General features: G+C 48.5%; 2 protein-coding genes across 33 annotated transcripts in view; one reads left to right on the plus strand and one right to left on the minus strand.

The window, feature by feature from the left end:
- Positions 1-2,329, plus strand: part of Map4 (microtubule associated protein 4) — a 167,489-nt gene extending 165,160 nt beyond the window's left edge. For 20 of the 24 annotated variants that reach the window (XM_048795399.1, XM_048795400.1, XM_015489331.2 and 17 more), the window contains one exon: positions 29-2,329. In XM_048795399.1, the coding sequence (XP_048651356.1) occupies positions 29-36 (8 nt within the window). In that variant the 3' untranslated portion in view covers positions 37-2,329. The remainder of the gene's footprint in view (positions 1-28) is intronic. The other 4 variants (XM_048795393.1, XM_048795390.1, XM_015489328.2 and 1 more) reach the window with 1 other exon arrangement.
- A 736-nt stretch (positions 2,330-3,065) lies between these two features.
- Dhx30 (DExH-box helicase 30) overlaps positions 3,066-21,266 on the minus strand; it is a 35,651-nt gene continuing 17,450 nt past the window's right edge. For 5 of the 9 annotated variants that reach the window (XM_048795414.1, XM_048795412.1, XM_048795413.1 and 2 more), the window contains 18 exons: positions 18,574-18,704; positions 17,482-17,592; positions 11,104-11,405; positions 10,507-10,627; positions 9,668-9,817; positions 7,513-7,665; positions 6,381-7,217; positions 6,033-6,108; positions 5,843-5,947; positions 5,290-5,465; positions 4,875-5,081; positions 4,701-4,782; positions 4,428-4,621; positions 4,152-4,311; positions 3,909-4,066; positions 3,709-3,812; positions 3,492-3,631; positions 3,066-3,392 (listed from right to left, as the gene is read on the minus strand). In XM_048795414.1, coding sequence (XP_048651371.1) covers positions 3,139-3,392; positions 3,492-3,631; positions 3,709-3,812; positions 3,909-4,066; positions 4,152-4,311; positions 4,428-4,621; positions 4,701-4,782; positions 4,875-5,081; positions 5,290-5,465; positions 5,843-5,947; positions 6,033-6,108; positions 6,381-7,217; positions 7,513-7,665; positions 9,668-9,817; positions 10,507-10,627; positions 11,104-11,405; positions 17,482-17,592; positions 18,574-18,704 — 3,461 coding nt within the window. In that variant the 3' untranslated portion in view covers positions 3,066-3,138. Of the gene's footprint in view, positions 3,393-3,491; positions 3,632-3,708; positions 3,813-3,908; positions 4,067-4,151; positions 4,312-4,427; positions 4,622-4,700; positions 4,783-4,874; positions 5,082-5,289; positions 5,466-5,842; positions 5,948-6,032; positions 6,109-6,380; positions 7,218-7,512; positions 7,666-9,667; positions 9,818-10,506; positions 10,628-11,103; positions 11,406-17,481; positions 17,593-18,573; positions 18,705-20,622; positions 20,880-21,266 lie in introns of those variants that run through there. The other 4 variants (XM_015489334.2, XM_015489337.2, XM_048795416.1 and 1 more) reach the window with 4 other exon arrangements.

Consider the following 21,266-nt stretch of genomic DNA (forward strand, 5'->3'; position numbering starts at 1 on the left):
TTTAACACAGTAACCTTTTATTTTCCAGGCATCTAATGATGACATTCTGGTCTCGTCTTCCGTCTCCCCTGTGTTCCTCCTCTTGTCTCCCCCATTACCCTCCCCCTTCCCTCCTCCCGTGTCACTGCAGATTGAGACCTACAGGCTGACGTTCCGGGCAAACGCCAGGGCCCGCACCGACCATGGGGCCGACATAGTCTCCCGGCCCCCCCACTTCCCTGGCGGCCCCAGCTTAGGCTCCCGGGCCCTTGGCTCCCTTTCCCGGGCTATGTACTAGACCCATGAGCACCTGGGTGCTAGGCAGCCCTCTAGGCCCCTGCCCTCCTGCGTCGCTTGCCCAGGGCAGCAGCAGTTCTGCCCACACACCTCCTTCCTCTCTCTCCCAGGGCCCAGCTCCTGGGTTCGCTCCTGTCCATCACTGCACCACTACTCCATGGAGAAGGTGGGAGGGGAATGGGGTGGGTTGGGGTCCCATGGGATCTAGGAGGGGGAACCGGATTCCAACCTCCTTTGTTTGGGTTTTCTGGACCAAACCCAAAAGAAACTGACATACCGTCCCGTCCCTTCTCCTTTGGTCAACCTGGAGGGAAGAGTAGAGGTGGATTCTGTGATGGCCGGGCACTGACTGCATCCTCTGGAGTCTGCTAAGCCACTGCCTCTCCCTTTGACCCCCACAATGGCACCTACCATGCAGGTGGTGCCTGCCCTCTTGCTGCCCTGCCCCAAGTTAGTTAGGGGTTGGTGCTGCCTGTCCCGCTGCTTACCATACCTGCCTAGCTGCTGTCACACTTTTTATTCTTTTTCCTAGTAACCTATAAATTGGTGGAGTAGTTTTGCAGGTTGAAGCCATGTGTAAATGAGAGTCCTCAGTAGGTGTTAAAGGAAACAGGGAGGGGAGATGATCCTAAGCCTCCACCCAGGAGGATATCAGGTGTTGGGGGCGCTCAGGGCCCTTGAGACACTGTGGGCAGGGAAGTGAGGTGTGGTGCTGCGGCCTGGTGAACAGGGCAGGCATACTTGGGCTAGTCAGTGTGGACTGATTGTGTTGGTGTTTTGTGTGTATGCTGCTTTTCTTTTCTAACCAAGAGGCTGGTTTTGGCATCTGTCTTGTTCCCTGGGATCTGGTGGTCAGCTGTGGAATGCAAAGCTAATGCTGGAGAAACAGGAAAAAAGTCATGGAGGTCAAAATCCTTTAGGTCTAGGACACTCAAGCCCTCATGTCCAGGGAAGCCTGAGATGTCCAAAGCTCATATGGACAGTGGGGAATCAGGTCTGAAAATTTAAAAAGTAAAAGGCATGAGAATGAGCCATTCCACTTCCCTTCTAACCTGACTGGAGAGGAGCGGGGAGAGGCTGGAGAGGCCAGCCTGTGGAGGGGTGGCCAACCCAGCTGGGCCCACCTGTGGGATGGCTGCAGTGAGGAGAAATCCCGGGAATTGTATTGACATGATTCTTATTGCACTTGTATTTTTTGTATTAAAAGTTTGCATGGTTTCTAATAAAGGATTAAAACATAAGTTTGTAGTGAAGTGGCCTGGGCTTTTCCACGGGTTTCTCCTCTGGGGGGCATTTTCTGCTGTGCAGACTTGCCTCAGGAGGCTGGCCCAGACTTGGCCCCTCTGGCCCTGATCTTGAACTCCACAGTCTCCACCTGTGCTCCTCACATCCCCTTAGGTTCAAATTTTTATCTGCACGTAGAGGGAGTGAGTTGCTGGGCCTGACGATCCTCTCCAATTCTGAGGCAGCTGTGTCTTTGGGAAAGCTTGACATCAGATCCTCAGCTTCCCGAGCACATGCCAAGAAATTGCACAGGCCTAGTGGAGAAAGTGTAGCCCAAGGCATGAAGGTGGAATTTCTTCCCCAGCTGTCTGCTGAGTGCTCTAAATGTGCCAGGGGCTGTAGGACACCAGTGTTTTCTCAGAAAGATGAAATTGGGGTGAAGGAAATGATGCGTGCTGGGCCTGAAGGTACCTGGGACCTTGAGGATGCTGAGGTTGACAACAGCCTCTGGGTCCTTTTAATCCCTTTCATCAAGGATTGGGGAGGAGGCAGACCAACTGGAGAGCTCTCTAGGTAGGACACATGAGTAGTCAGTGTTCCTGTTTGGTCCCAGCTCCCTTGAAGAATCCTACAAGCCGGAGAACCTGAGAAGGCTGGCCTGACAAGATGGGGACCAGAGGCCCCTGTGTGATGTGTACTACTACTCTGCAACCATCTAGGGATGGGACAGTTCTGGAATACTTTCCAATTTGCTTATGGCTCAGCCATTACCCCTGTCTGTGTTGTATTGATTTTAAGAGTAAATAAAGCTGCGTGATGTCCCACCAAATAGGTCCCGTGTTGCTTGTCTTGGTTTGTACCCAATGCCCATCTCATCCCATGTCAAGGTCCTGATGTGCAATGCACTCTGTCCCCTTTGCATGGTTTCTAATAAAGGATTAAAACATACATTTGCAGTGAAGTGGCCTGGGCGTTTCCACGGATTTGCTCTGTGCTTGCAACAGGGTTGCCATACCACCCAAGGAGGTGCCTGGGAAGGAGCTGCTCAACACTCTAAACCTACAAGTACAGTGACCATCTGACAAACTCCCCATAGTGTGGGTACTCCTACGATCAGGAGTCAATAGTGGGTCTCCCCAAGCAGTTAGAGCTGATTGACAGCACTGACTGGGAGCTCATCTTGAGAGCACCAAGCCCTAAAAGACAGTTCCCAAGACTTGAACCACAGCCAGCCTGCCCCTGTAAACATCTTTGAGCCTCACCCTTCCATACCTTTTTCTTGGTATAGGGACTGAGCCCAGGGGCACTTAACCACTGCGCCACATCCCCAGCGCCCCCCACCCCCCCTTTTTTCCCCAAATTTTGAGACAGGATCTCACCAAGTTGTTTAGGGCACTAAGTTGCTGAGGCTGGCTTTGAAGTTGTGATCCTCCCACCTCAGCCTCCCAAGTCACTGGGATTGCAGGTAAGCGCCACTAGGCCCAGCCATACCTTCATTCATGTAGGGAACTGTTGCCCACAATGGAGAGTGCTGAGGCCCAGAGAGAGGAGCTGATAAGCAATACTCACAAGGGATAAATAGAACTTTATTTTAAATAAACATTTGCACTCTGTACATAGCCCCAGCGGAAGAGGGGCTCAGTCATCAGCTGTCTTGCGCACGTCAAAGCTGCCACAGGGTCCTCGCAGCAGTTCTGCCAGCAGCTCAAGCAGCTGCCCATGCTCCTGCTGCACAGTGGGTGGAAGTGCAGCCAGCTCACTGCGCAGGCTCCGCTCCACCATGCGGCCCAGGGCCCGTCGCAGCTCCCTCAGCAGTCGCACCGTTCGAGAATCACCCTCTAGCCGCAATAGGTCACTGTCACACAGGGAGATGGTGGCCCGGCGCCCATCATCTGGGTGAAGGGAGGAGACAGTGGGGAACTGATGTGAAGCCAGGCCTCTGAGAACATGGAGCCTGTGAAGGAGCAGGGGCCAGAAGCTGAGGTACCTACCACGGACATGGACATCCCCATCTGTCAGCAGCAGCACAGCCAGTGGGTGCACCTGGGAGGAGTCCCGGACAAAGACACTGCCATTGGACTTGACAGCCATGAAGTACGTCAGCCAGCGGCTCCGTAACCGTGTGGCCTCCCTAGGGAACACAGGGCTGGGTGAGGCCACCCTTCTGGCCTTTCCCAGCTGCCCTGTCTAGTCCTGCCTGCCCCCCACCTGTTGATGGTGGACTTGTGCAGCAGGATGTTGCCAGATTTGGTCCTGTAGGTAACACTGTTGGGCTTGAACTTCCCCTGCCGGGTCACCTTGCCCTGCCTCACCTACAGGGAAGGAGGAAAGAACAGATGGGCTTGAGCTAGGAGCAAGCAGATGGGAAAAGAGGCTGAGAGCTGCTCAACTGCTTCTGAAAGAAGCACCTGGATGAGGTTGGGGTAGAGGCCGGCCATCAGCACACCCTTCACCAGCTCCTCTTCCTCACTGTACTCATTGCACTGGGCAGAGGGCAGCGTGCAGTCCGAAGGCTTCCCCACCAGGAAGGCCTCATAAATGTTCTCTGAGAACTGCTTGATGAGCCCTGGGGAGGCAAGGTGCTGAGTGAACAGAGGTTCCTGTCACAAAGTTGGGAGGGGGAGTTACCAGGTGCGGGGGCTGGGGCTGACCATGGATGAAGCGCAGGCTGGGTGCATAAAGCAGGTTTTCCTCCAGGTAATTTTCCCGGGAAGTACGGTCTTGCCAACGCAGCACCTCCTCCCAGCCAGCCACAGCCCGCACAAAGGCCAAGTGATCACTGCCGCTGTCGTGGCTCAACAGCGCCTTCACCTAAGAGGAGAGAAAGTACTGGGGTCACAACAGGGGCCAAAGGTCACCTCAGGACAGCAGGTGATAAAGGGTTGGATGGGACAGCCAGACAACTACAGGACGGGACTAGGTCTAACCTTGTCCACCTCGGCCCGATTCTGCAGGCTGCTACTGAAGGGGTCCCGGGTGAGGCAGGAAACAACCACCAGCAGTGGGTGCAGGCAACGGAAGATGGCTGCCAGTACTATGGCCTTGGCCAGCCGGGGGTCAGTGGAGATGTGGGCCAGGCGCTGTCCCAGGGTGGTCAGGTACTCCCGCTGGTCCAGCACCCCTGCAACAGTTCAGCTGTCAGTCCTACCCAAAGTCACTCACAGTCCAGCCCAGCCTTGTCTGGCCCAGCCTACACTCACCAATCTCCTGGAGCAAAATAACAGCTTCATCTACAGCCTTGATATTTGGACTGTCCACGGCCTTGGAAAGGAATTCCACTGCCTACAGAAAAAACAAGCCAGAATCCGCATGAGTCTGCATCTTTCCTGCCCCTTTCAGAGTCCAGTCCTCGCCCAGCCCTGCCTCTGCCGCACCGTCTTCTCAGGCATGTGGATCTTGGCTTGCAGCACCAGGTTCTCAAGAGGTGTGCGCAGGATTTCTGGCACTTGGAAAGGAACCATTTTCTCTAGCCGGCTCCGAGGGAACAAGTGGTAGGCAAAACCTGACTGGCAGCGGCCTGCCCGACCCCGGCGCTGGATCACATTGGCTCTTGACACCCATACAGTCTCAAGGCAGGACACCTGGGGAAAGGGACAAGTGAGAAGCCATAGGCTTTCCTCGGTGTTTTCCTGCTTCTCAAATACCCCCACTCAAGGCCCTCTCACTATAGGGACACTGAGATCCTTTGGCCTTCTCAAAACATACAGGTATAAAGTGCATCCGTCCTAAGGGCCACCTCAGAAATGAAATCCCCCCAAGGACTGGCTGGGCTCAGGAGAGAGGTGCCACCTTGGTTTTTAGGTCGTAGCGTTCCTCCTTGTGCAGGCCGCTGTCCACGACATGCACAATGTCATTGACTGTGATGGAGGTCTCAGCAATATTGGTGGCCAAGACAATCTTGCGCACCCCCACTGGAGGCTGCTGGAATATGGCCTTCTGGTCCATCATAGGGATGTTGGAGTGCACTAAAGGACGATAAGATGCATTATGGTTATGGGCACTGCTCCCACCAGAACCAGCTCCTAGAACCCATCTTTTTCTTCTTAGGGTTGAACCCAGGAGCTCTCTACCACAGAGCTACCTCCCCACCCCTTTGTAATTTTTTGAACAGGGTCTTGCTAAGTCACTGAGGGTAAACTTATGATGGTCCTCCTCAGCCTCCCAAGTTCTGAGATTATAGGTGTCCACCATACACCTGGTTTGACCCCATCTTGATGAAACCAAGGCCCAGACAAATCATAAGCCCAGTGAAAACTTGGTCAAAAACTTGAGCTCCCCAAGTCCCAGTTGGGTTAAGGAGAGAAGGCAAGACTCGTTTTAGGGCTCATACCCAGGCTCTCACCTGGCAGGATGAGATACTTGCTCTCGTGCATGCCCAGGGCCTCCTGGAGGCGTTGCTGCACTCCTTTGATCTCCTGCCAACCAGGCAGGAAGCACAGGATCCCACCTGTAAAGGGGCCCTGCAGGCATGAGCCGGTTGCTCTGGCAAGTGGGTGGCGGGGTGGGCATGGCTAGGCAGAGGAAGCACCCACCTGGTTCCCCCCGGGCATCGATGTGCAGAACCAGATCCGTCACAAGATCCAAATCAAGTGCGCATTCATCCTCTGACTGGGGTGAGGGAAGAGAGGCCACAGTCATAGCTCTGGGGTGTGGGGTCCGTGCATAGGACACAGCCACGATTACTTAATGAGGCACAGCCTCTTTAACCCCTCTTAACCCTCACATCCTTGCCACTCAAACATGATTATTCCTGATTTTATCAAGGAAACTAGACTGGGGAGAGTAACTTGTGCTAAGCTACCAAGCAACGGGGACAGGGAGAAGGGAAATCCAGAGGAAAAGCCAGGAGCCCTGGGTTGGATGGGTTGGAGCATCCTCACCTCATGGTGCCGGTGTCGGTGTGGGTACTGGTGTTTGCCCAGCTTGGCGAGGATGTCCTCCAGGTAGTGCTCCTTGACGGGATACATGAAGCCAGGCACCTTGATGACAGGGCAGCCACCAAAGTAGCGGGAGAAACGCTCATTATCACCTGTAGCACTCATGAGCACCAGCCGCAGGGCTGGGTTGAGCCGCTGAAGGCCCTTGAGCAGAATCAGCAGGAAGTCTGTGTTCACATCCCGCTCATGGACCTCGTCCACAATGACATGGCTCACACCCTCCAGGCTGGGGTTGCTCTGCAACTTCCGCAGCAGAATGCCCACAGTGCAGAAGAGCAGGGCCCCGCCTCGGGCTGGGGGCTTGCTTTCCAAGCGCACCTGGAAGCCCACATTCCGGCGCAAGGAAGGGCCCAGTTCATGGCTGACCCGCTGTGCCACAGACACAGCTGAGATACGGCGAGGTTGGGTGATGATCACATTGCAGCGGGCACCGCGGCCCTCGGTCACATAGCGCTCCAGCAGCAACTGGGGGATGCGCGTGGTCTTCCCACAACCTGTGTCCCCAGAGATGACCACGACCGGGTGCTGCTCAATGGCATTGAGGATGGTGTCCCGATGTGGGTCCACAGGGAGCTGGGGAGCCTCCTGCCAGATTGGCCCTCGCCGCCGCCACAGCTCTAGCAGGCTCTGACTCAGTCGTACTTCCTCTGCTTCTGACAGGGGCACGTAGGGCTTGCCTGTTATAGGGTCACTCAGGGGCCCTGAGTCCTTCCCCAAGGGCAAGATGTCATCACTCTGCAGCCGGAGCTCTGGGGAGATCCATGAACTGTCCACAGGGTACTGGGGGACAAGGAGGCAAGCAAAATGGTGAAACAGAAATACCATCTTCCTCTTTCATGCACAGCCAGCCCTTCCACAGGATTCATCTGGGTCAGATGTTAGGGTCCGACCTTTGGGGCCAAGGACTCAGGCCATTACAGTCCTAAGACCCTCATGGGCCAGACTGGGCTGCTTAAGGCAAGGGGCTCCCAGACTCCAGGGAAGAAAGGGAGAGAGCACTGCCTGCTGCAGGTGGAGGCCTTCAGTCTGGAGAAGATGGAGGCATACAGATGGCAGGGGACTTGGGGCCTCTTACATGATTCAGGAAGGTCTCTATCTTGCGGAGGATGGGCTCAGGCACCTGGATGGTACACGGCCGGCGCTGGGTCTCACCCAACTCACGCAAGGAGGCCAGGTTATACATGGCATGGGTAAGCGGCTCATTGTTCCTGTCCACCAGGCCCAGGCTCTGCAGAGGGGACATATATGGCTCAGACTAGGATGCTGGTCCAGACAAGCTCAGAAGCTCCAGAAGCTCCAAGAGACATGTGCAAAGCAAACCTCTTTTCTGAGAGATTTTGGTTTTCAGCTTATATGGTAAAGAAGAGAAGAAACTGGGAACCAGGAAAACGTGGATCTCCACAAAATAACAATTTAAGTAGTCTACTAGTTAAAATCAATTCAAGAAGAGCTAAACCTAGTGGACAGAGTGGTGTACATCTATAATCCCAGCTACTCAGGAGGATGAGGCAGAAAAATCCCAACTTCAAGGTTAGCCTGGGCAACTTCATGAGCCCTATCTTAAAATTAAAAAAAAAAAAAAAGGGGTGGGGGTTGGGGGAGACTGGGGATGTAGCTCAATGGTAGAGCCCCCTTGGGTTCAATCCCCAGTACTGCAAAAGAAAAAAACAAAACAAAACCAAGAAAAGGTAAACCTGACATATCAGTGCAGAATGGCCCTAACCCTGTCCAGGTATGGTGCCCTTAAGGAGAAACCACTCTATAGCTGGAGCTCCCCACAGTGCCCAAGAGACAGAGACCAAACTTATCTTCTTGAACTCCCATTACATACCCAAGGCCAACTAAGCCAAGTCCTGAATGACCCCATAATACACTCGACAGGGTGTTCTCCCTGTGCTGCCTCACTAGAGCCTCCCCACCAGATTCTTCAGCTCTATCTGCAGCCCTACCCCCCGGGTCTTCACATAGACGCTGTCCCATCTGTGACCCCATCATATACAGAAATAAATGGAATTTCTCGTTAAAATGTGTATCTTAATAAAATAAGCCAATTAAAGGAAAAAACTATACCTTGTTTCCCTACATGCCTACACCACCTCACCAGAAAGAAAATGAGGCATCCTGACCCTTCTGGCATATGTGTAAAACTAGTCATTGCCCCTAGTCTCATGTTCCCATCCCATGTAGGGTCAGGGCTATGCTCCCCCTTGCAAGACAGAGCCAGTGCTTCTTGAGAAAGCCTCTCCCTCTACAGGCACCATCCTCTTCCTCTGAATCGGCTCTAAGGATCTCATGGACAGGGATCCAGTCCTTGGACCAGAGGTGCCAACTCAACCACCTTGCTGCAAGATGGGGTTTCCACCCTCTTCCGGGACTGCACGGGTTCAACCCAACAGTGTCTGCAGAGGGGCCACCCAGCTTCTCATCTCAAGTGCTGCCATAGGAAACCTGCTCCTCTGCCGCATCATTACCATGACAGCTTAGGAACAGCAGGTAAAATTTCAGACTTCTCCAAGATTTGCCAATTAGTGTTAGTCCTGTTCTCTTGAGCCAGAGCACACCCACCCCCCCTTCATATAGCTCACCACCTGTGTGCTTCCCTCCATCTTCTATTTTCCAGGTTCTCCTTACCTCTCACCACAGCTGGACTTAAAATGCAGTTCCCAAAGTCAACTTGATCACTCCTAGTGATCACTTTCTCTTGTTCTGCAACTAAACCTCTGCTGTCCCAGGTTCCAATAACTCATTTCTCAGTCAGGCACAATGCTAGTCCCACTACTTCAAGCAAACTTCCAACTGTAGGTCACACTGTGTCACCTTGACATTTCCCTCATCTTTACCCCAGATGCATATTAAATTATTCATTTGGCCACAAAACCTAGGTCATCAAGATGGTTTTGAACACTATATCTGCCTAATTTTATGCCTTTCAGAACAATAATGTCTTTTTTCTGGCTTCACCCAGGTTCTGGCCAAGTCTTGAAAGGCTGTGGTCATAAGCAAAATATTTCCGTGGGGACTTTTGGGGAAGTTGTAGAAACAATAACCACACAGCCTACAAGCAAGGAAGGCTGGACACCAGGTCCTTTTGTGCCCATGCCCAAGGCGTAGTGTAGTGGTTGTCACTTCCTAAAAAGAACAATTTGCCACAGACATAGGGAAGCTTCAAGACATTTTGATACTTCATATCAAGGACACTCCTGGACTCACAAGGACACTCCTGGACTCACCTTAAGTTTCTTGCAGGCCAAGGCTGCTGCCTTGTTCTCAGCCTCTGCTTTACGGCGCCCTTTAGCAACAAAGGTCATAGGACAGGGCCAGAGCAGAGTGAGAGTAGACAGTTTGGTCTTGGTGCCCACAGTATGGAACTGCATGAGGTTCTAGACAGAAAGTAAGCAAAAAGGTTACAAAAAGGCAGGGATTAGAAAGAGATTTGTGGCATCCTCAAAATGCCAAGGGACCCAGAGATGGAATTAATTACAATCTCAGTAGGTACCAAACATCAGTCACACTACAAGTGCCACTGTACAACCAGAAGCAGGCCCAGTAGAGCTGGGGCATCCTAGTTCTGGGCTTGCTTCTCATGCTGCACCTCAACTTCCACAGAATAAGATGGGGTCTGGACAAAATCACTACCTGTCCTCCCAGCCCACTGTCCTCTAAGTACCTTTAGGGCGACTGAATTGAAGCTGTCAGTGTGAGCTCAAACCAGGCACATCTTAGGGGAGCAAAAAGCCCTGCACCGATATCCTGCTAAACCAAAGCCCCTGGGCATGGCAAGACAGCCACCCAGACTCTTATGCCAACCTCCACCCGTGAGGAGATCCAGATCTTCCACTCTGCAGCCCCTCACCCTGCTCCCTGTGCTCCTGTTTTATGACTTCCTTCCTGTCCCTCTGCTTCACCCTCCAGGGATTCTGTGTCTCTCCGGCTGGCCTAGGTGAACTGAGGGAATGGAACATGCACCCTCAGACCTCCTGCATCCCTGTGGCTTCCCTGACTTGGTTTTGAGGAAAGCAGACATGAGCAAGTAAGCTGCCTGAGCATACTCCCAGGAGACCCAACTCACCTTGGCCGTAGAGGAGGATGTTGCTATCTGAATCACCTTGGCCAGAAGGTTTTTGGGAAGCGGGAACTGGGTCAGAGCCCTGATAGCACTGTCGTCATCTGTCATTTCAAAGGAACCTCCCCTGGGAGTACCAAAAGTTTAGTTGAGAAAGTCTGCTCTCTTCCTGAGCCAATTTCCCCTGATGTGCTGGGACTCCAGGTGCTTGAACACTATATTGTTGTAGCAGGTAGCCAGGAGGCATGAAAAGATGAGAGCCTAGGCTTTGCTATGCCACATGGTCCTCACAGACATTTTGTATAGCCCATGGCTTCCCCAAACAGGAAAGAGTAGAGAGTAGAGGCAGGCAGAGAGGTTGCTAAGACTCTGTAGGAGTCAAGTATGAGCTGGAGAGAGGGTTCATGCTGCTGTTCTGTGGAAGCCCAACCATAGCACAAGATCACATTTACCACAGTAGGCTGCCCCCACAAATTAGCAGACGCACCAATGAGTGACAGTATGTGCCAGGTGAAGTGTGGGACAGAAGGCTCAAGAGAACATCCACCCCTCCCCATACAAAGGAGCAGCCAGTTTCCCCTGCATCATCCACCACAACTATACCTTGAGTCCCTGAGTGGGGTATGGGAGTCCTGCTGGGTCATGGACAGGAACTCGGTAACATCAATGGTCCCCTCTTCAAGCTCTTCCTCCTCATCCTCCTCTTCCTCTCGACCCAAGGATCGAGAAAGACCCCCAGGTCCCCCTGGCCTAATGCTTTCAGGATTCAATTGCCGCCAAGAAGTGGGGGGCATGGTGGGTTCCGGGCGCCACCAGCTGTCAGCCGGAGAGCCAAAGCGATCAGCTAGCACTCGATATTTGGCCGCATCAAACAGCTCATTCCGGGGACCTAGAAGACCCCATCCCTAGGGGAAAAAGGGACACTATGAGGATCACACCTCAGTCTGCCTGGACCATGTCCAGCTGTAATATAAGTCACTAGTGTTTGGAGCTACACTTTTCACCTGTCTACCTGCTTCAGCCCCAAGTTCAGAAAGAACACTTAAAAATGCCCAACTTTTACAGATGAAAATGATAAGTGCACCTATTAGACCAAAAAATAAAACCCATAGGGTAACAGGGGAAAAGATACATTCACACAGGAATCTAGGAAGAATCAGTAAATACAGCAGCTAGGAAATAAGTATCCCATACCATCCAACTGAGATAACTTCTTCCACAAAAATCCTATGCTGGGAATACATTCTAAAGAAATAATGTGATGTGTTTTTAAAGCCATTAATATAAAAATAATCAGCAAATTTGATAAAAATAAGTTTTCTCTTTATATCAATAACATTCTATCCAATAAAGAAATCAAGAAAATAATTCCATGGGCTGGGGATGTGGCTCAAGTTGTAGCGTGCTCGCCTCACGCCTGGCATGCGTGAGGCACTGGGTTCGATTCTCAGCACCACATAAAAATAAAGATATTGTGTCCGCCTTAAAAAAAAAAAAAAAAAAAAAGAAATAAAATTGGAAAGATATTCCATGTTCATGGATTGGAAGAACTGGTATTATTAAAATATCCAGACTCCCCAGGGCTACATATGGGTTCAATGCAATCTCATAAAAATTCCAAGGGTATTTTCAAAGAAAAAGAAAAAAAAAAAACAATTCTGAAATTCATATGGAATCACTAAAGCCCCAAATAGCCAAAACAATCTGAAGAAAGAATAGTGAAGACAGGGCTGGGGTGTGGCTCAGAGCTAAAGCGCTCACTAGCATGCATGAGGCACTGGGTTCAATCCTCAGCACCACATAGATATAAAATAAAGATATTAAAAAAAAAAAAGGTTAGTAAAGTTAGCCAGGCATAGTGACACATGCTTGTAATCCCAGCAATTCAGAAACTAAGGCAAAAGTATTGCAAGTTCAAGGCCAGCATGGGCAAGTTCATGAGACCCTGTTTTACAACTATAAATCTAGGGATAATACTCAGTGGTAGAGTACCCTTAAGTTAAATCCTCAGTACCACAACCCTGTCCCCCACCAAAAAAAAAAGAGAGAAAGAAAAGGGAAGTTAAAGACACCACACTTCCTAATTACAAATTATATTAGAGTTAATCAAAACAGTATGGTAAGATGGGTGTGGTGGTGCACTCTATAATCCCAACAGCTCGGGAGGTTAAGGCAGGAGGATTGTGGGTTCAAAGCCAGCCTCAGCAACTAGCCAGGCCCTAAGCAACCTGGTGAGATCCTGTCTCTAAAAAAAAATACAAAAAAAAAAGGGTGGAGGATGTGGCTCAGTGGTTAAGCACCCCTGGGTTCAATCCTCAGAATCAAAAAAAGGCCAAAGAAACAGTATGGTAGGCCAGGTGTGGTAGCACACATCTGTAATCCCAGCAACTCAGGAGGCTGACAGGGGTATCGAAAGTTAGAGGCCATCCTGGGCAATTTCATGAGACTCTATCTCAACATTAAAAAAACCAAAGGCAGGGGATGTAGTTCAGTGGTGAAACATTCTCTGGGTTCAATCTCCAGTGTTAACAAAACAAAAACAGTAAGGTACTGGCATAAAAACAGATTAACAAAATAGAATAGACAGCCAGAAATAAACTCAAGTATGTAATAATCAACTAATTTCCAATAAGAGCACCAAGAAAACACAACAGGGAAAGGACAGTTGCTTCAATAAATGATGCAGGGGAAAACTGAGTGTCCATCTACATGCAGAGGAATGAACCCTCATCTTACATCTTATATCACATACAAAAACCAATTCAAAATGGATTAAATTAAACCGTAAGACATGAAATCAAAAAACTTGATCAAAACCAAAAAAGCAGGGCTGGGGTTGTTGCTCAGTGGCAGAACACATCCTTAGCCATATGTGAGGCACTAGGTTCGATTCTCAGTATCGCACATAAATAAATAAAATAAAGATCCATCCACAACTAAAAATATATACGTTCAAAACTAAACAAAACACTAAACGCATAGTGGGAAAAGCTCCTTTATCTTAGCTCTTAACAGTAACTTCTAGGATATCTCACCAAAAGCTCAGACAACAGGAAAAAAAAAAGAAACAGGACTACATCAAGCCAAGAAACTTCTACATGGCAAAAGAAAACCATCCACAAAATGAAAGCTGGACCATTTTTGCGAGCCATCCATGAGTTGTGTATGTGAGCTATGTGCATTGTAGCTATGTGAAGGGACAGGTCTGGCACTGCATGCTGTATTAGGCTGTGCGATGCAAGTCCACCTCTCCTCTCGCTCTGCCTGTGATCCCACACATCACCTGAGAAGGTTGTGACTTGCCAAGATATCAATCAATCTGCTGATCAGAAGACATCATGAAGCAAGACTCCACCTTTGAAACCTTATCCCCTGCCTTATTTGGTGAAGAACATTCCACTGAAACTCCTTTGTATGTCCCCCCCCTATAAAAATAAAGAGATTCCGGATGCACATTCTCTTTTTCCTGAGCCTTCCAGCGTGGAAACTGACCCTTAAGGTCGCAGAGCAGTCCCACCCTTGATCTGAGAAACTCAAGTCCATGTGTTGCGTGATTTCTTCGCCATTTTCTTAGTTTAATGTTGCAGCCAGCTCCTTTGAACCCAGTTCATCTCGTCAGCGTGGGTTGCTGGCGAGAGACCATGAAGTACAAGAAAATATTTGGGAACCACAAATTTGTTAAGTGAATACCCAAAACATAAGCCACTCCCATAACTCAATAGCAAAAAATACAAACAACCCAATTAAAACATGGGCAGGGCTAGGTGGAGATACAGTTTAGTGGTAGAGTACTTGCCTAATATGTGCAAAGTTGTGGGTTCAATTCCCAGAATTGGGAGGAAAAAAAGGGAGTAAAGAACCTGAACAGATATTTATTTAAAAATAAATAAATAAATAACATGCTGCCAATAATAGTGTGTGAAAAGGCACTCCACATCACTATTCATCGGGTAAAAGCAAATCAAAACCACAATGAGACACCTCCTCACAGCTGTTAAGACGGCTGTGTTATCAAAAAGATATAACAAATATTGGCAAGAATGTACAGAAAAGAGAACCTTTGTATACTGCTAGTGGGAATGTAAATTAGCAGAGCCATTATGGAAAATAATACAGAGATTCCTAAAAAAATTATAAATAAAAATACCATATGGCCCAGCAATACCGCTTTTGGGTATATACACCTGAAGGAAATGAAATCAGTTCCTCATATGGATACCTGCCTTCCCATATCCTTGGCAACATTATTCAGAATAGCCAAGATATGGGAATAATTACAGTGTCTTGTCAACAGATGAAGAGATACAAAATTGTGATATATGCACAATGAATTACTCAAGTTTTAAAAAGGAGATCCACCACTTGCAACAACATGGATTAATCTGGAAGACATTATGCTAAGTGAAATTAAGTCAGACAAGGAAAGAAAAATAAGCATGATCTCACTTATATGAAGAATCTAAAAATAATCCAAAACACAAAAACAGAGAGCAAAGCAGTAGTTCCGAGGTGCAGAAGGGGAAATGGGAAGATGGGGGTCAAAGGATACAAAGGCATAGACAGGTAAGATGAATGAGTCTAAAGATTGAATGTACAATATGAGAACTAAAATGAGTATTGCCTTATAAGAGTAGATTTTAGTTGCTCTTATATTAAAAAAAAAAAGGGATAATAAGGACACGAATGATGGGTGTATTCATTTGCTTGACTGCAGCAATCATTTCACTATGTGTGTATCTGTAAGAGTAATTTAAAAAAAGAATTACAAGTCTCCTGGGGAGCAAAATCACCTGCAGTTGAGAACCACTGAGGTAGAGCTTCCCTACAAGAGACAGAAATTTATACACATTAAACATAGAGAAGATGGTTGAATCTAGAAGAGACAGACTCCCCAAATAGAGAGGATAGGAAAAAAAAAGATATTTTGGAGACTGAAAGTGATCTGGAGAGACAGGAGAAGCAGAGCTGAGAAAGGAACCTAGTGGTACCAACTCAGAACACCCAAGCAGAGCAAGGGCTGACAAAAGGCCAATGAATCTGGTAAAGCTGAAAAGTCTGGTCCAGCCATGAAGCAATTACCAAGCAACCACATCAAGCAACCACTGCCATGCTCTGGGGAATAAGGGGAAGGGATACAAAAGCAATCAGAGGCCTGGCACACCTATAATCTCAGCAGCCTGGGAGGCTGAGGCAGGAGGATCACAAGTTCAAAGCCAGCCTCAGCAACAGTGAGGCGCTAAGCAACTCAGACCCTGTCTCTAAAAAATACATACATACATCCATACATACATAAAAAATAACCAGAGACCTGAAGAGGACCATGACACTAAGTGAAAAAGAGCTGTGTGGGTTGGACATAAGACAAGAAAAGAGAGTAGAACACAAGTATGTTTGAGGTTACAGAAAAGAACCTGCTGGGTGTGATAGCACAAGCCTGTAATTCCAGCTACTTAGAAGGCTGAGACAGGAGGATTACAAGTTTGAAGGCAGCTTGAACAACTTAGTGAGATTCCCTCTCAAAATAAAAGGGTTGAAGATGTAGCTCAGTGGTAGAGCACCCTGGGTTTAATCCCCAGCACCAGCCCCCTAACACACACACACACAAAAAAAATCTGAAAAATTAAAGAAAAGGATTGGAGAGGAAGAGAAGCCATACAAGGCCAAAAGGAACAGAGAAAAGAGATGGGTGGTACAGGGGTCCAGGACAGGATCTTCCCTTTTTAGATACAGTAAGGAAGCAGGGTCAGGACCTTGCAGGAGGAACTGCTGAGGGACATGAATCCTGGCAAGAGCAGAGATGAAGACCTAGGGACCTGAGGAAGATTCGAGGTTCAACCATAGAGGGGTCAACTAGGCATGGAAATACTAGTGAGCAGCACTGACACTGGGTAACCAAAAACCTGAAAGCAACTCATGCCCAACCACTGGGAAGTGAAAGCAGCACCTATCATACTTCCCTTACAAGTAAGCAAGGACTATCTGGCTATAGGGGAAACCATGCAAAATAACAGGGGGGGGGGGGGGAAAACAGAAACAACAAAAATGGAAATAGATCCTTCATACTCTATTTAGGGAGTTTTCATACAAGGGTACTCTGTAGTTTTTAAAACTACAGAAAGTAGACAACCATGACGAGATAACAAAGGAAGGAGAGAAGAATGTTAAAAAAGAAACAGGTTCCCATTAGGCATAGTGGCACACCCTTATAATCCCAGCTAGTTGGGAGGCTGTGGCAGGAAGATCACAAGTCTGAGGCCAACCTCAACAACTTAGTGAAGCCCTAATCAACTTAGCAAACCACGTATCAAATTTTTTAAAAAAATGGCTGGGGATATAGTTTAGTGTTGAGCACCCCTGTGTTTAATCCCTAGTACCAACAAGTACATATATACATATATTCTCTCATTGGCTGAAACCAAGAAGTGAATGACAAGGGCTCCAGATAGGTGAAGAGCTAAACACCATGTCAACCTCTACCAACCTCTACCAGTAGTGCACAGTCAACTAACAACTTAGGAGGCTGAGGCAGGAGTATCGCCAAGTTCAAGGCCAGCCTAAGCAATTTAGCAAGACCTAGTCTCCAAATAAATAAAAAAGGCTGGCAATGGGCTAGGGTTGTGGGTTGGATTCTTAGCACCACATATAAATAATTAATAATAGGGCTGAGGTTGTGGCTCAATGGCAAAGTGCTTGCCTCGCATGTGTTAGGCACTGGGTTCGATTCTCAGCACCAAGTATCAATAAATAAAATTAAGATCCAACTAAAAATATTTAAAAATAAATTAAAAAATTAAAAGTTCATGGAAAACATAAATAAATGAATGAATGAATGGCCGGTAATATGGCTCAGTGGTTAAGCGCCTCTGGATTCAATCCCTCATACCCCCTCTTCCCCAAAAAAGATGCCAGAGAAACTACAGAACAAAGGGTATGGAATTTCCCAGGAGGGAGGTCTGCATGACTTTCACTAAGAAGGGTCACCTTGAACAGCTGGCAGGCTGCAGCTGCAGCCTGCCGCTCAGCATCGATCTTCTTGCTGCCATAGCCTTCTACCTCCACGCTCTTGGGCCACTTTATGTGCAGGGTGACTTTCTGGGGAAAAGAAGACATAATAAGGCAACTAGTCTTTCTGGACTACAGTTTTTGCAAATCACAGGGAGAATCAACAACAAAACGGTAGCCCTCAGGTTGTGTATAATGGTGCATGCCTTCAATCCCAACTCAGGTGGCTGAGGCAGGAGGATCACAAATTTGAGGCCAGCACTGGCAATTTAGTGAGACCCTGTCTCAAAAAAATAAAATAAGGGCTGAGAATACAGCTCAGCTGCCTAGCATGCCCTAAGGCCCTGGGTTCAATCACCAGCATCACCAAAATAAATAAATAAAATAGGCGGGGAATGTACCTCTCTAGTAAAGAGGGAAAAAAAGCCGTGACCCTCATAGCAGCAGTGTGTTAGACTTTGGGTAAGGAGAGCAAGACAGAACCCAGCTGCATCACTGACTCTTTAAAAGGGTGTTAACTCTTGCCCCCAATCCATTCGTTCTACCACAAGTTATTTTGCTTCTTCAAGGTGCATCGATCCATCTTTACCTTTAAAATATGTTCATTCAAAATGGTCTGCCTAGGTTGGCATGAACCTCAGTGGTAAAGCACTTGCCTAGCATGTACGATGAGCCCTGGATTCAAACTCCAGGACCGCAAAAAAAAAAAAAAAAAAAAAAAAAGGTCTGCATGCTTCTGTGGATCCCAAGATCTTTTAAAATTCTAGAAACAGGAATCCTCATCATCACTTCTTAATTCTCTGCAGTGCTAGTATATTGACGGGGAACCAAAATCAGGATTTGGCACAGGGATCTGTCTTAGGCAAGACCTCCTCACTCATTTACCCAATGTTCCCTTCCCCTTAATCAAATGTGTATTTCTGGCCCTTCTCCAAACACAGCTTTGTTCTAAGATTCTCTGCTGACTGTTTTAATTCAGAAAACATACTCTAACTTTCTTCACAAAAAAAACACGAGAGAGAGAAAAGGACAGTCAAGTCCATGCCTCCCATAGCCACCAGCAGAAGTTACCTTTTTCTTCGGTCCATTCGTGTGCACGTAAACTAGCTTGTCTTTTGCATGTGAGATGCCGAGGGCTCTTCCAATCACACTGTTGAGAAGGTTTTTGGGCTGTGGGAATTCTTTTAATAGGTCCCTAGAAGCTAACAAAAATAAGAAAAGGATTACAGATGTTCTTTTTCTTTTAACAAGTCCCTGGGGACTGTTTCAAAGCAACTCTGGGCTTGATTCTGAGGATGCTGGCTCATGACCCCACACCACCCAGGAAAACCTTAGAAGAGAATGGCTTCAGGGATTACAGGAGTGGCGCCACATTCACTTGTATGATGACCACCTCCTGAAGGCCAAAAGCCAAAGTTCCATAAACCACAGAAGGGAAGCTGCCAGCATCCTCTTCCCAACCCAAGCTCCTGATTTCATATCATACAGAAGCCTGAAATGGTCAATAACCACCCCCTCAGTATGTTACCTGAAAGAAATCCCTAAATTAAAAATAACAAGAAAGTCCCTTACACACACACACACACAGGAGATCAAAGACCCTCCTAAAATAAGGCACACAAAAGGGATGACCCATGTAGGTCAGTAATGAGATTCTGAATACCAGGCCTCAGATCTCAACTGTACTTCAGCACTATGCAGAAGAACTCCCTAAAGCCAGCCTATATGTAAAGACTAAGACACGGCATGAGCTCTTCTTTCCTGATTTCTCTGTCATCAAGGAGGATGCCTAAGAAACCACAAGAGAGACCTCAATTCTTTCACTTGTTCTTTGAATCAATCCCAGAGCATAAATGAGGGAGATATTCATCTAGAGGCAGCTTGTGCCAGACATGGGGCTTAGGCCACAAAGAGGCCTGTTGGGAGCAGCTAGATACAAAACACGGGAGTGGCCCTTCAACAGATGCAGTCAGAAACTGGCAAAGGAGATGTGAGGTCTTTTCCTTTACCACCCTGTCTCCCAGCTCTGAAAAATGGAACTTTGTAAGAGGTGTATATATCCATATGTGCATTTGCTTCATCTTTACCACCGGAGAAGTTTTTCCTTTAAAAAAAAAAATATTTTTTTGAGGTTGTAGATGAAAGCATGCCTTTTATTTTTTTATTTTTTTTGTATGCAGTGCTAAGGATCCAACCAAGTGCCTCACACATGCTAAGCAAGTGCTCTGCCACTGAGCCACAGCCACAGCCCATTTTTGCTTTTTTTAATGTTTTATTATTATTTTTACCTTTATTTCATGGGGTGCTGAGGATTGAACCCAGTGCCTCATTTATGCTTAGACAAGTGCTCAACCACTGAGCTACAACCCCAACTCCTAAGAAGTTTTTCATAGCACCCTTTCCTCAGAGAGCACCTGAAGATAGTGGGCTCTACATTTTGAAAATGCTACTCCAGGAGCTCTGATGTATCCTGGCAGTGTGGTTTTTGTTTGTGTTTCCTCCAGGCAGACTCCTGTTCAACTGGCTAGGATGGAGGGTCCTGCCTGGCCCTCGGTGCTCTTATAAAGTAACCAAGAATCAATCAGGTAATAAGCAGCATATAAGTTAACTCAACGGGGATCCATCACACAGTAAGTAGCACACTAGACCCACAGGTGTGCACTAAGACCCATTCCAGCCCTAAGTGAAGACCGTCCTTGATGGGTAGAGATCTTCTCCCCAGTTCCATTCACTGTACTATTCAGAAAACTGCAGTCCACCAGAACAGCCATTCTGTCATGTTTCAGAGTCTGAAATCCCAGGTGTATTGGGGGCTATTTTCCACAATGGCGAGAGCGTACTTACCCTTACTGCTCTAACTCCTGGTCACCCAACCTGACAGAAACTGGACGTTAACCTGTTTTCCCCACTCCCTTGAGGTCCCGCATCGCTCACTTATCCCACACAGGTGCAGGCGCTCTGGGTCTCATTTGGGTCTATGCCACGCTGAGATTTACAACAACAGGGCCGCGGCTAGATAGCGGCCGGCCGTCGCGACCACTATCAGGTAGAGCGCCCGGCCCGCCCCCGTTGCCACCCCAGAACTCAAGGGCGACGCGGCGCAACCCGCCGTGCCCTCACCGTTCACCATGTTTCCGCTGCCTGTCCCAGACTCGCCTGGGGCCTCCCCGGGCTCGGCCTCGGCCTCGGCGGCCTCCTTGGTGCCGTCGGGACGAGCGAGACCGGACGAGAAGCCGCGCGTGCGTTCCCGTCGCCCGACAGCGCGGGGATCCGGCGGTCGCAGGCGCGGAGAGACGCCGGCCGCCAGCGCCATGAGCCTCCTGGCGGCCGCCATCGCGCTCCCGCCGTTTCCCGCGATCCCAGAGCGCAGCCGCGAGTCAAGGGCGGAGAGAGCGCGCGCCCTCTGCGGACCGGGCGGACCGGTGCCGAGCTGGTCCAGCCGCTACCTCAGCCCTGATCTCCTGGACCAAACAGTTCCCCTGGAAACCCAAACCATGAACTGGGCTTCTGGATCTCAAGCGGGGAAAAAGGGATGGAAATTTTCTGGGAAATAATGCTAAAACTAAGCTCAACATCCGTCAAATTAACCTCTTGGTCCTACTCGTGTTTGTAGATTCCTCTCATAGGTCGCTAGGCCGAATGCCAGCTGGGTAAACTGGGTACCTTCATTTAAAAGGCTTACAAAGCAAACCTGGGGAAGATCTGGAGACAAGCCAGGGAACGTGGTTTCTTCTTCTTCTTTTTTTTTTTTTTTTTTTTTTTTT

Source organism: Marmota marmota, unplaced genomic scaffold (genome assembly GCF_001458135.2).
Source record: "Marmota marmota marmota unplaced genomic scaffold, marMar, whole genome shotgun sequence".
In the NCBI taxonomy this organism is placed as follows: domain Eukaryota; kingdom Metazoa; phylum Chordata; class Mammalia; order Rodentia; family Sciuridae; genus Marmota; species Marmota marmota.